The sequence below is a fragment of the Heptranchias perlo genome, unplaced genomic scaffold (assembly GCF_035084215.1).
Source record: "Heptranchias perlo isolate sHepPer1 unplaced genomic scaffold, sHepPer1.hap1 HAP1_SCAFFOLD_752, whole genome shotgun sequence".
In the NCBI taxonomy this organism is placed as follows: domain Eukaryota; kingdom Metazoa; phylum Chordata; class Chondrichthyes; order Hexanchiformes; family Hexanchidae; genus Heptranchias; species Heptranchias perlo.
Window position 1 is genome coordinate 62,969 of NW_027139785.1, and position 14,764 is coordinate 77,732.

The 14,764-nt window shown below is 45.8% G+C and overlaps 1 protein-coding gene across 1 annotated transcript; it reads right to left on the reverse strand.

The window, feature by feature from the left end:
* Window positions 1-268: 268 nt before the first annotated feature.
* LOC137319171 (derlin-2-like) lies at window positions 269-14,052 on the reverse strand (the record flags this gene model as incomplete). Its single annotated transcript, XM_067981506.1, has 6 exons — window positions 269-1,559; window positions 2,528-2,618; window positions 3,179-3,374; window positions 4,260-4,353; window positions 13,598-13,671; window positions 13,987-14,052. Coding segments are annotated over 6 exons (657 nt in total), but the record flags the coding sequence as incomplete, so codon positions are not given.
* Between the last annotated feature and the right edge of the window lie 712 nt (window positions 14,053-14,764).

A 14,764-nucleotide genomic window follows, 5' to 3' on the forward strand; every position in this document is an offset into this window, starting at 1 on the left:
TCATCCTTGCCGCCCCCTCCACCTAAGGTCTCGATACCTAAACGTCACTAAATCAGAGGTGAACTGTGCATAAAGAAACAGTGAAAAGAGGAGGGAGAGTGTGAGGCCACCACTGAGATTTTTGCGACTTGTCCATCAGTGATGTCGATTGGCCTTTTTTCCAATTCCCTGCCCTTCTGTCTCTCCTGAAGGTATTGATTCCAGCTGAGTTACAGCTCCACTAGCACCAGTGTTCACACCCCTAAGGGTGCTCGTGCACACAGCAGGGTCCGCTCCTGTCCTCACTGAACGCTCGTGCACTGCTCCAGCATTGCTAACAGGAGCCCAGGACAATTTTCCCCTTTCTAACCCAGAGGCATCGCAACACTAACTGGCTAAAGCAGCTCACTCAGCGCAGAGCAGGAACTGACAGTGTCACCAGGACATCTGGAGAATTTTACCCACTGATATATAAAGTGCTCTCTCCTCCCCCCCCCACCATTCAAGAGCTCCCTCTACATTAAATCCAACGACCTCCACTGCCAACACTTAAATTTAAACATGAAGCAAAGGCGACACATGATCTCAGTGCTCCTGAAACACAGTGTAACCAAAAGGAAATCAGCTGTACGACCAGGGCTTACACACATTTAAGAGCAGGAGATTCTTTTTTAAATTGGAAACTGGACTTTTTTTTAAAAAAAACTTCCCCCACCCCCACAGGTGCTGACTCTCACTGGTGTCCAGGTCCACAGGCACTGTTCTTCATGTGAGCCTGGACAGTAAATGGCAGCATGGTATTTGGACATGTATGCTGTGATGCTCCCCATTTCCCAGAAGGAGTCACTGGATAACAATCAGGAGTGAGGACCTCGGTGGACCCCACCCCACCGGACCCCACCCCACCGGACCCCACCCCACCGGACCCCCCCCTTTTGTTAACCTGGGGATGCAGAGGCCCATTGTAGCCCCAGTGAAGTGGAGAGAAAGCAGGGACTGACAGGACAGTGATGGTGTGTCCCAATGTCTCACTAGGGACCAGGTCCATCAGACACCAGCTAGGAGGCTCAGCAGCAATTCTCCAAAGTTTGAGATGTTAATGTAAAATAGAACCACTCTCACACCATTAATGAGCCCATTACTCTGATACTATGAGGTGTGGCGATTGGGGAATTACAGAGATTCTTTCACAAGTTGGGAGAGCTTGGAATACGATGGACCTGCACAGGAGTAAAAATATCCAAAGCATAGAGATACTCGACCACTAACTCTTCAACCCATCCTGGGATTGTCGATGGTGAAGCAACAACTGCGATCAGTTATCACTTTAATTATCACAGCTGGGAATCAAAGACGGTGTCAGTACCACAATCTACATAAAATAAAATAAAAAATAAACTTTCTCCGTTCAGTAATGTCCAGTCTCTCGACAGAATGCGAGATATCATTGCCGTGCGTTCGGGTTCTGTTCATTTTGGTCCCCGAGTCTTTGCCCCGGACCCCAGTTGAATCCCCCAGGCTGATCCTCGGGGAGAACATTGTAATTGGGATCGTCCTCTGCAACGTCAAATATTGCCTTCCTGTGATTGAGAGGGAGCAGGAAACACAGTTACATCGTGTGTGGAAACTGGAATAAATTCAACAGCTGTGGCAGGGTGTCCGATACACTCCGAACCCCAGGAGGTGCTAGGAACAGCGCTGGATGTACATACATCAGCTTTCAACTAAACAATCAGGCACGGCTGGAACTAACACAGGAGGCTGGTCACAGCCAGGGCACTGCTTCCCAGACTGTGTGCAGCCAGCTCCTGTTCAGTCTTAAACTACATTACCTACTGTTCAGGAGCTCTCGGACACTGTGGGAGGTTGCACAGAGCCCAGTGTAACAGGTGATTCTCCTAACTACACCATTCTGTGTGCTTGTTAAAGCTGATGGTTTGTGATTACTGTGATTTGATAGACTGTTAAACATTGGAGGGGAGGTGGTCTGCCAGCTCTGTGGGTATGTGTACAGCCTGGTGTGGTAATGGAGGCCCCCCAGGTCTGTGCCCAGATCGATGAGGTCAGCTGGAGTGACAGTGGAAATCCTACAATTAGTACCTCTGGGCTGGGGAGGTGGGAGAAGGGGACAGTGTTCCCGATCACAACAGTCACCTCTGCTGGAAAGTGTGCCCACACTCGGAGGACAGGATTGTACTTGGATGTGGTGCTCTCCACTGCCAAACAGCCTGCCAGCACGCTCTAAGATCACACTTGAAGACAGGCCCCTGAGCAGGATACGAGAGCGCAGCCAGTGCCCAGGGACCCTACCCTAGCAGACAAGGGCCTTTCGAAGAGAGTATTAAGAAGGGTTAATAAATTTAGAAAGTAAAAGTAACAGAAGACAAACAACTGAGGCTGTAAAAAGGTAGGACAATGGTTCCACGTTTAGTGGCGAGATGGCGATTTACTCCAGCTTTTACCGATCGGCAGCCAGCTCGATTTAGCCAAATATTTTGTTCACTATTAACAAGAACAGTAATGAGAACAAAGAAGAGGCAACACTTACAGAAAGCCCGGGGTCACCAGCAGCTTCACTCCTCCCGGCTGATTCGGGAATACATCTTCTAGGAAGTAATATATATGACCAACAGCAATCCCTGTATCAAAGGAAGGGGAATAAAGGCTTCAGTTTACTCAAGGGCTTCTCTTACTGGGCAGAATTATCTGACACTATGGAAATGGAGGGGGTCTGATAGTGTACTAATACCTCACACACCTAACATCAATATTTACAAATATATAAAAATGGATCTTCCGCAGCATTACTCACAGGTAGTCCAGAGTCTGGAGCATCTCTGATGTTTAGTCCTCACTTTGAAATCCCTACATGGCTTCACCCCTCACTCCGCGTGGCCTCCTCCTACACTGGGCTTCTACACACGTGCGCACGCACACACACCAGAGGACCGCTACACAAGATGTCTCCTCCCAGGCTGCCTTCAACCAGCATTTATGAAGCTGAAGACCAGGGCAATCAGGAGACTGATAAGTGTTTCGATATCTCCCTTTCTAATATCGAAGATTATGGAACAATTCAATCGAATCTATTTGCCCTTTAACTCAGCTTGTCATCAGCCCTATAACAATGATTTAATTAATCAAATCTTTCATTGAAGAGCACGAACAGCACTGTGAATTCAAATACTTAAAAACTTACCCAACAAGTCAACGATGACAGAGTTCCCTAGAAGTAGTGAGAATCCCATCAACACCCACGGCAAGAAGGGAGCCTGGAAGTTGAGCAGCCCAAAGAAATTCATTCGTACGAATGGGTTCCTCCTGCTCCAGATGTAAACCAGCATGATGGTGAAAGCCTGGCCCAGAAAGAACAAGCTCGCAAAGATTCCAAACAGCTGAGTACTACAGAGTCAAGGGTCACAGGGTGTGAGCAGATCAGGTCAGACACTGGGGAGGTTCTTGTACAGCCAACTATGGGAGGTGAGCTATGGCTGCTCAGACTGGCATTCATTTTATGAAATCTGCCCCTTGCACATTTTCATTGCTTCTGTTCACCTGTCATTTAAGAAGCAAGTGAAACATCATCCCTGTTTATCACAGACGACACAGCTCACTCTAGTTTGATGAGCCCAGGAGTGAGCAAGATGACAGAGTACACACCAGTCTCCCCCTCCCACATCCCAGCTAAGAGACCCACATCTCTCCATGGTGCACTTTATCTGCTTTCCTGTGAGCGAGTTCCAAACCATTCCCGACCTTTGGCAATACAGCTCCGTAACCAGTCTCCAGGCACTGTGTGTAGGCATCACCCAGAGCCCAGTGTTTCCCATACCGAATGGGCGATCGACCCAGAGCCCAGTGTTTCACATTCCTACATGTGTGGAGAAAGGGACGGTGTACATCACTGGCCAGGTTTTATTGTACTGGTATCATTTCCCTACATTGCATCAGTGACTACACTTCAAAAAACTACTTCATTGCCTGTAAAGTGCGTTGGGTCATCCTGAGGTCATGGAAGACACTATAGAAATGCAAGTTTGTTCTTTCGATTACAAACAGTCTTCCCCAGGATATCGAGAGGAGATGGTGATCGGAGAGCCGGGATGGGGGACGGGCAGGGAGACAGAGTCGGCACCATCACTAAACAGTCCACAGCAACCAGTTCGGAATGATGCTTACAGGCCTAGAAACAACCACCCCCCAATCTGAGAAGGGTAAACAGGTATAATGAAGCACTGTATGAGAATGGTAACAATGAGAGTACACTGCAAAAAGGATACTGTCATTAAAAACCCGCCGAAAATAAACATGAGCAGAAAGTCAGCCGTTCTCCCCCTGAACGATCCTTCCTCCAGCATTCGACAGTATCTGTATCTGGGAAACTGAGTAAAAGAAGACAGCGTGCAATTCACCATCAGATCCAGCCCCACAGGAGCCTCCCAGTTACTCACACACGAACCAGTGACTTTAGAGTCTGGGATTCGACATTACACTGCTACTGAGCCATACATCGCAGAGAGATCCCAGGTGCTATCCCGGCTGTGTGTCTGACATGGGGAATCAGTTAGGTCTACAACTCTTCCTTTCATTTTGTTTGCCAAGTTCTGCTCTCCTCCCACTGATTTTCTCCCCCCCTCAAACTGTTGCGTCCTTTGCCAGGGTGGGACCCACTAACATAACCCCCTGCCGCTTTGCCCAAGTGGCCACTCTTCATGCCTAGGTGGGAGTGTCGGCAGGCTATTCAACTGCAGAGGCACCAATGTCAAGCCTCATCCTGTACAGCAGGAGTCACTGGGTGGAGGTCAGGAGCAGGAACCTTAGCTCAGGGACAGAGAGGCCAATTGTCGTGCCCTGACCTGTGACTCAGCACAGACCAGCAATTCAGCCGTCAGGGATCAGGCGGGCTGGTCACAATGGCTCAGAATTCATTGGCTGAACCTTACTGACCCATTCCTTTCACTCATTTAAACACATTCTCACATTAGCTTTAAGTGATCAGACTGGCTCTTCCACATCATGTACTGCCTTCATTCAGGCTTCAGTTCCACTACCATAGAATTAGTAGAATGTACAGCTCAGAAACAGGCCATTCGGTCCAACAGGTCTGTGCCAGAGTTTATGCTCCACACCAGCATAAGATCATAGGAACATAGGAGTAGGCCATTTACCCCCTCCAGCCTGTTCCGCCATTCAATAAAAACATGGCTGATCTGTGACCTAACTCCATATATCCTCCTCCCACCCCTCTTCATCTAACGCTCTCAGCATATCCCTCTATTCCTTTCCCCCTCACGTGTTTATCCAGCTTCCCCTTAAATGCATCTGTGCTATTCACCTCAACTACTCCTTGCGGTAGAGAGTTCCACATTCTCACCACACGGGTCAATCTATTCAACAGTGCAGGGACCAGGTGAGACAGCCTATGGGAAGCAGTGACAGACCCAGGGCTGCCAATTCCCACACGGTGAGAAATCCTTGCAGATATGCTGCTGAGAAACAGTAAGTGAACAAAGAGCCCAACACAGAACAAACAAGAATTCAAAACTTCAACACAATGCAATGGACTGTGAATATGGTGAAGAAATGCTCTCTAGATTTGCATTATCTAATTCATAAATCCTGGCAATTGAATTAAGGGCATCATTGATGCCATATTTGACCTCCTCCTCTTTCTCCCTTCACAAGGTATATCTCCAACAAAGCAGCTCACCTAGTTCCAGTACAGAAGCTCATTCCTTACCCTGCAAAGTTTGGTCAGATACCTCACTGGACAGTGGTGCCTGTGGTGATTTGGTGGGGGGAGGGAATGAACAGGGAGATTGTCTGGCGGGTTGAACAGTAGGAAGGCTCAGGCCTGATGGGCTGAATGGTTGAAGCTGAATCCATGCATCCAAGAATGAACAACTTAACGTCTGTCACACTTTTTAAAAGAACATAATTCCAGCCACCTTCCTCACCTGAAAGCATCAACTCTGCTGGGATAGTATTGCACATGTTGACTGCCATCTGGTACACTGGCTTTCTTCTCGTGTCAGCCTTGAGCAAGCTTGTAGCAAGCTATGTGGGGCGTCTCACCAAAGCCCTGTTTTTCTCCTCACCCATGTTTTTCACCTGTAGTATCGCAGGATTTTACAGCACAGGAGACCAATCAACCCATCTGGCCTGTGCCTGCTCTCAGTTATTTATTTTGAAAAAAAACACTGGCACAACTAGATGCTGAAATGGGGAGAAAGGACGGTTGGATCTTTCTGGATTGGCTGAATAGTGTTCCTCATCCATAATGATCTTGTGAATGGGGAAAGCAAGCAATTAGACTATTTCCACTGGAGCAGCGAGGGCTAAAAGGACGGGGGCTTTGAAAATTATGACTGATTTCTTTTCCCTATTACCTCTCCTTGGCAAGTCAGTGACGAGGGTTCATTGATTTAAAATAGTCAGTGGGAGTTAGGAGAAATGTCTTCCTATAGATATGTTGGACTATGGACTGATTTGCCATGGGGAGTAGCTGAGGCAGACCATTGCATCTATTAGAGAAAAGCAGTTAAACATTTGAAGCAGTTGAAGATACAGGGCTACGGGGAGAGCGGGATTAGGTTCGGGGTCGAGGCAGGGCTACGGGATTAGGTTCGGGGTCGAGGCGGGGCTACGGGATTAGGTTCGGGGTCGAGGCGGGGCTACGGGATTGGGTTCGGGGTCGAGGCGGGGCTACGGGATTGGGTTCGGGGTCGAGGCGGGGCTACGGGATTGGTTCGGGGTTGAGGCGGGGCTACGGGATTACAGCAGGGCAGTGGGATTAGTTTAGGATTGATACAGGGCTATGGGATTAGTTTGGGGATTGATACAGGGCCATGGGGAGAGAGCGGGGCAGTGGGAGTAGTTTGGGTTTGCTCTAGCAAAGAGCCAGTACAGACATGATGGTTTGAATGGTGTCTCTGTGCTGTAGATTTGTAGTGTACTGCTCAAATGACCTCGTTCTTTCTCCTCACTATAGTGCCACCATTGCAGGGGGAGAGTAATTACCGTGCGACAAATCCCCAGGACCAGATGGTTTCCATCCCAGGGTTTTAAAGGAAGTAGGTGAGCACATTGCAGATGCCCTAACTATAATCTTTCAAAGTTCTCTAGATTCAGGAACTGTCCCTCCGGATTGCAAAATTGCACGTCACTCCACTTTTTAAGAAAGGAGAGAGAGGGAAACCAGGGAATTATAGACCAGTTAGCCTAACATCTGTTGTGGGGAAAATGCTGGAGTCTATAGTTAAGGATAGGGTGACTGAACACCGAGAATTTTCAGTTAATCAGAGAGAGCCAGCATGGATTTGTGAAAGGTAGGTCGTACCTGACAAACCTGATTGAATTTTTTGAAGAGGTGACTAAAGTAGTGGACAGGGGAATGTCAATGGATGTTATTTATATGGACTTCCAGAAGGCATTTGATAAGGTCCCACATAAGAGACTGTTAGCTAAGATAGAAGCCCATGGAATCGAGGGAAAAGTACGGACTTGGTTAGGAAATTGGCTGAGCGAAAGGCGACAGAGAGTAGGGATGATGGGTGGGTACTCACATTGGCAGGATGTGACTAGTAGAGTCCTGCAGGGATCTGTCTTGGGGCCTCAATTATTCACAATATTTATTAACCACTTAGATGAAGGTACAGAAAGTCTCATATCTAAGTTTGCCGATGACACAAATATTGGTGATGATGTGGAGATGCCGGTGATGGACTGGGGTTGACAATTGTAAACAATTTTACAACACCAAGTTATAGTCCAGCAATTTTATTTTAAATTCACAAGCTTTCGGAGGCTTCCCCCTTCGTCAGGTGAACGATGTGAAATGAAATCCATTTCATTTCACATCGTTCACCTGACGAAGGGGGAAGCCTCCGAAAGCTTGTGAATTTAAAATAAAATTGCTGGACTATAACTTGGTGTTGTAAAATTGTTTACAAATATTGGTGGCATTGTAAGCAGTGTGGATGAAAACATAAAATTACAAAGCGATATTGATAGATTAGGTGAATGGGCAAAACTGTGGCAAATGGAATTCAATGTAGACAAATGTGAGGTCATCCACTTTCTAAATGGTAAAAAGTTAAAAACAGTGGATGTCCAAAGGGACCTAGGGGTTCAGGTCCATAGTGAACTGTCATGAACAGGTGCAGAAAATAATCAAGAAGGCTAATGGAATGCTGGCCTTTATATCGAGAGGACTGGAGTTCAAGGGGGCAGAAGTTATGCTGCAGCTATACAAAACCCTGGTTAGACCGCACCTGGAGTACTGTGAGCAGTTCTGGGCACCGCACCTTCGGAAGGACATATTGGCCTTGGAGGGAGTGCAGCGTAGGTTTACTGGAATGATACCCGGACTTCAAGGGTTAAGTTACGAGGAGAGATTACACAAATTGGGGTTGTATTCTCTGGAGTTTAGAAGGTTAAGGGGTGATCTGATCGAAGTTTATAAGATATTAAGGGGAACGGATAGGGTGGATGGGGATTCTAGGAGTAGGGGGCACAGTCTAAAAATTAGAGCCAGACCTTTCGGGAGTGAGATTAGAAAACATTTCTACACACAAAGGGTGGTAGAAGTTTGGAACTCTTCCGCAAACGGCAATTGATACTAGCTCAATTGCTAAATTTAAATCTGAGATAGATAGCTTTTTGGCAACCAAAGGTATTGAGGGATATGGGCCAAAGGCAGGTATATGGAGTTAGATCACAGATCAGCCATGATCTTATCAAATGGCAGAGCAGGCACGAGGGGCTGAATGGCCTACTCCTGTTCCTATGTTCCTATGACATGTTTACATAGACAGTTTCCATTATAAATGTGGACATAGAAATTTATAATAGAATAAAAAAGATGTGAGACTTTAAAATTGAGACTGAATTCCATCTGTGGTCCAATTATTCCTGCTTCACCAGAAGGCTAAACTTCGTCTGCACTCCCCACGCACTGCACCACAGGAGGTCGACTAGTTAAAAATTATCAGGGGCCGCAACCTCAATTGCTCACATACATTTCCTTCTATGCAAATGACATCTAATCATAGATCAAGGACAGAGCCAGTTTACGTAGAGGCTTCCAATAACTGCAGCACAAGAAAACCTCATCTTATTCTGAGCTCGTGCTGCTTCTGCAGTCTTTCAGCTGCCTGATGAGCCACACGTACAGTGCAGGAACCAGAGAGCGGGCACCTCATGCACTAAACTAGTTTGCTCAGTGTAGAAATCGGAATGCAGAACCTGCTTCTAACCCATTTGGCTAAAGCCTGCAGTTTGCAGGATACTACAGACATGCTAACTCTCCCTTCTGGTGGCTCCAACAGTGACCTAGTGAGGAAAGGCACCAGCAGATGTAGCCTAAAGACCAGTAAGTCGCAGCTTCCATCGCCTGCCTGTGTGGAGTTAGCTGCTCTCAGCTGTAGCAGCAGTAGAGATGCTATGATTGAGTTCAGTGCCTCTGGATTAGAGGCAAAAATCAATCATGTTTGATCAATCTGAACAGACTGGGGCTCTTTTCTCTAGAAAAGAAAAGGACTGAGAGGTGACCTGATAAAGGTCTTTAAAATGATGAAGGGGTTCGATAGGGTAGACATGGAGAAGATATTTCCACTTGTGAGGGAGTTCAGAACTAGGGCCCATAAACATAAGGTAGTCACTAATAAATCCAATAGGGAATTCAGGAGAAACTTCTTTACTCAGAGAGTGGTGAGAATGTGGAACTTGCTACCACAAGTAGTTGAGGCAAATAGCATAGATGCATTTAAGGGGAAGCTAAATAAGCACATGAGGGAGAAAGGAATAGAAGGATATGCTGATCGGTTTAGAATCATGGAATCTTACAGCTCAGAAGGCCATTCGGCCTGCCCTTTGAAACAGCTGTCCAATTTATCCCAAACCCCAGCTCTTTCTCCCATAACCCTGCAAATTAGTCCGCTTCAAGTAATGTCCAATTGTCCTTTGAAAGTTCCTGTGGAATCTTCAGGTAGCGTGTTCCAGATCTTAACAACCAGCTGTGATCAAAAATTTCTCCTCATCTCCCTGCTAGTTCTTTTGCCAATTATTTTAAATCTATAACCTCTGGTTACCGACCCACTTGTCAGAGGATACAGTTTCTCCCTGCTTGCTCTATCAAAACCCCTCATCATTCTGAATACCTCTATTAGTTCTCCCCGTAACCTTCTCTGCTGTAAGGAGAACAATCCCACCTTCTCCAATCTCTCCACATAACTGAAGTCCCTCATCCCTGGTATCATCCTACATAAGAAATAGGAGCAGGAGTCAGCCATACGGCCCCTCGAGCCTGCTCCACCATTCAATCAGATCATGGCTGATCTTCTACCTCAACTCCACTTTCCCACCCGATCCCCAAATCCCTTGATTCCCTTAGAGTCCAAAAATCTATCGATCTCAGCCTTGAATATATTCAGTGACTGAGCATCCACAGCCCTCTGGGGTAGAGAATTCTAAAGATTCACAACCCTCCGAATGAAGAAATTCCTCATCTCAGTCTTAAATGACTGACCCCTTATCCTGAGACAATATCCCCTAGTTCTAGACTCTCCAGCTATGGGTACCAACCTCTCAGCATTTACCCCGTCAAGCCCTCTCAGAATCCTATATGTTTCAATGAGATCACCTCTCATTCTCCTAAACTCGAGAGTATAGGGCCATTCTACTCAATCTCTCCTCAGAGGACAACCTTCTCATCCCAGGAATCAATCGAGTGAACCTTTGTTGCACCACCTCTAAGGCAAGTATATCCTTCCTTAGAAAAGGAGACCAAAACTGTACACAGTACTCCAGGTGAGGTCTCACCAACCCTTGTACAATTGTAGTAAGGCTTCCTTACTCTTATACTCCAACCCCCTTACAATAAAGGCCAACATGCCATCTGCTTTCCTAATTGCTTGCTGTACCTCATGCTAACTTTGTGTTTCTTGTACGAGGACACTCAAGTCTCTGATAGTTTCTCACCATTTAAAAAATATTCTGTTTTTCTATTCTTCCTACCAAAGTGAATAACCTCACATTTCCACACATTATACTCCATCTGCCACCTTCTTACCCACTCACTTAACCTGTCTATATCCCTTTGCAGACTCTGTATCCTTCTCACAGCTTACTTTCCCACCTAGCTTTGTATCATCAGCAAACTTGGATACATTACACTCAGTCCCTTCATCTAAGACATTAATATGGATTGTAAATAGCTGAGGCCTAAGCACTGATCCTTGCGGCACCCCACTAGTTACAGCCCGCCAACCTGAAAATGACCCATTTATCCCTCTGTCCATTAACCAATCCTCAATCCATGATAATATGTTACCCCCCACAACTCCATGAGCCCTTATCTTGTGTAACAACCTTTTATGTGGCACCTTATCGAATGCCTTTTGAAAATCCAAATACATGACATTCACTGGTTCCCCTTCATCTACCCTGCTAGTTACATCCTCAAAAAAACTCAGATTTGTTAAACACTATTTCCCTTTCATAAAACAGTGTTGACTCTGCCTAATCATATTATGATTTTCTAAGTGCCCTGTTACCACTTCCTTAATAATGGATTCCAGTATTTTCCCGACGACTGATGTCAGGCTAACTGGCCTGTAGTTCCCTGTTTTCTCTTTCCCTCCTTTCTTGAACGGAAGGGTCATATTTGCTATCTTCCAATCCACTGGGACCGTTCTAGAATCAAGGGAATTTTAGGAGATCAGAACCAATGCATCCACTATCTCTGTAGCACCTCTTTTAGAGCCCTTGGATATAGGCCATCAGGCCCAAGGGATTTATTGGCTTTTAGTCCCATTAGTTTCTCAAGTACATTTTCTCTACTGATATTAATTACTTTAAGTTCCTCACTCTCATTAGAGCCTTGGTTCCCCACTATTTCTGGTATGTTTTTTGTGTCTTCTACTGTGAAGACAGACACAAAATATTTGTTTAATGCATCTGCCATTTCCTTATTCCCCATTATAATTTCTCCTGTCTCAGCCTCTAGGGGACCAAAGTTTACTTTTGCTACTCTCTTCCTTTTTACATACTTGTAGAATCGTGGCTTTAAAAGGGGCATCCCAGGTTGGCATTATAACCAGAGCCAAACTGACCACACTCTTTACACCCCCCCACCCCCCCAAAACCCCCCTGTTTTCTCCTGGTTTCTCCTGAAGGCAAGAATCCATTTTTATACTTTTTGCTAGTTTACTTTCATATTCTATTTTCTCTCATCAATTTTTGGTCGAGCTTTGCTGATTTCTAGAACTCTCCCAATCCTCAGGCTTACCATCCTGGGAAACCGCTTCAGTACCTCCTCCAAGGCCTTGACATCTTTCCTAGATGAGGCAGGGTGGCAGGAGGCTTGTGTGGATCAGTTGGGCCAAATGGCCTGTTTCTGTGCTTTAAATTCTATGTAATCTCCAGTAGACCCCTGCTGGAATGTAATAGTGAGTGTGTGTGTTGGATGAGAATAAGATTGGACTTGACTCTGATGCCCCCCCCCCCACAAATCGACCAGCTTGCCAACATTCACTGGCTGATTTCATGCAAGAATAATGGCTACTTTCGAGAGGTACTAGAGGGCACTCACAATCCCATCAAGGGTCAATGCCTTCAGGAGAAGCAAGGAGAAAACAGAGGGGTTTGGGGGGGGTGTAAAGAGTGTGGTCAGTTTGGCTCTGGCTATGGCTATGATGCCAACCTGGGATGCCCCTTTAAAGCCACAATTCTTCAAGGGCAAATCCAGATCAATTTAACTATTCATAAACTGCTGAATCGGCTAGAGATCACTTCCAACTGTTTGCAAGTGTAGATGACTGGTTTCTTTTGAAAAAAACGTTTTGATTGAAAACAAAAAACAGGAGGGGATTTTTTAAAATTTAAAGATAGTTCAGGGTTCAGCAACCATTGATAAACTACTCCCACCTGCACAAAGATAAACAGACAGAAATATTTCTGAAGTTGCATTCAAAAGAACATTAAAAGTTCAACGTGATAAGGACCCCAGAAAACAAGGTGGAGTCAAGGGCACATCGCCCACACTGGCTGCAGACTCGAAACTGCAGCAGCTCAGAGATATCCGAGGGCACCCAGTAGTCACGAGGTGACAGCAGCTGTTGAACTCTCATAGCTTCGAGTCTCCAGCTGCCACAGTGCTCTGACCTGAGACATAGGGTGGAGTTTTTGTACGGTGCTGTCCACTCAGCAAAGCCCTGAACAAATGAGGTGTTTCAGCTCACCTAGAGCTGGACTGGTATAGGAAGGGCCCAACACTTCAAACTGCATTTAGGATAAAGCTCCCTCCACCCGGTCCCAATAATGCAGTGAACCCCCGACTCAAAGAGGACCAGGATTCAAGCTCTGTAAGCGAAGATTTTTTCAATCTAATGTTTAACATTAAAAGATAGGGGCAAGAGGTCAGGAGGAGTAAAACACTGCCCCTGTGACCACCCCTCAAACACAGTCAGTTCACGTCACTCACTCCAGAAACCCAAACGTTTGTCTCCCCACCACTTTGATTACACCAGGTCGGAATTCACTAGCTAGGTCATGTGTCTGTGAAACTTATCCAAACCACATCCATCTGCTCTCCCGTCCTACCACACACAAAGGATACAAAAAGATCATATTGAACAAAAAGCTAAACCCCAGGGGGCCAAAGAAAAGAAAGTTAGTTAGTAGTCTCCACACCTGCAACAAAACAAGAGGAACACAGAAATTAATGAAATGCACACACACACGTACAATATAGATTTAATAAACTTTACCCAATCTCTTAACCCATCACAGTGCTCAGTAGAAGTTCACGGAGGTGGAAAGATTGGGTGACATTTTCAGAGTGATGGATTGTGGAAGTGATTTGAGGTGATGGATTAAGAGTACCAAACAAGAAGTGTATCACACAACTACTAGATTCAGTGCAGATTTCCTTGTATTGGTAATAAGCCAAATAAATTTAGGGGCAATGCATCATGAAGGGTGGGGTAAAAGCACTTTTCAACTTACCTGATACTTCTTGACTATCAATTCCGGATTGAAATACAGCTGGAATGGGGTGATGAACTCCAGTTGCTGTGAAGAGAGAAGTGAGAATTTACTGCAGGAAGCACCAGCTCACCACAGATGACAGTTTCATGAATCAAATGTCAGTCCTGACAAACTTCCACACATAACTCAGCAGCATGCAGACATAACATTAAACTACAGGCAATAGGACGGGAAGGAGATTGGGGAAAGTCAGGCTGTAAACCTGAAGCTCATGCTGCCGTACGCAGGTACTTCACTTGGATCTTTATCCCTTTCAGAGGGCACAGAGATGATCAGGTTATCAGATTAAGCAAGTGGGATCATTTTCTTTGGTTTGGCCTGAACAGACCAGAACCTGGGTTTAATCCATGCTCTGTGCTAAGGAAACTGATCTCAGCCATTGCCCTGAGCTGTGGCATTGAGGGGAGCAGAGAGACAAAAATCAGCAAAGATTCTCTGCTGTGTTAGTGACTATACAGGTATGTATGGCAGGCAAGCGCAGATCAGGCTCAATTGTAATATTCCACCAACCCCACAATCAAAGAGCCTGCAACACTCACTAGGCATGGTTCTGGAGGATTGGAGGACTGCTAACATTGTAACGTTGTTTAAAAAGGGAGAAAGGGATAAACCAAGTAATTACAAGCCAGTTAGTCTAACCTTGGTGGTGGGCAATTTATTGGAATCAATTCTGAGGGACAGGATAAATCATCACTTAGAAAGGCACGGATTAATCAAGGACAGTCAGCATGGATTT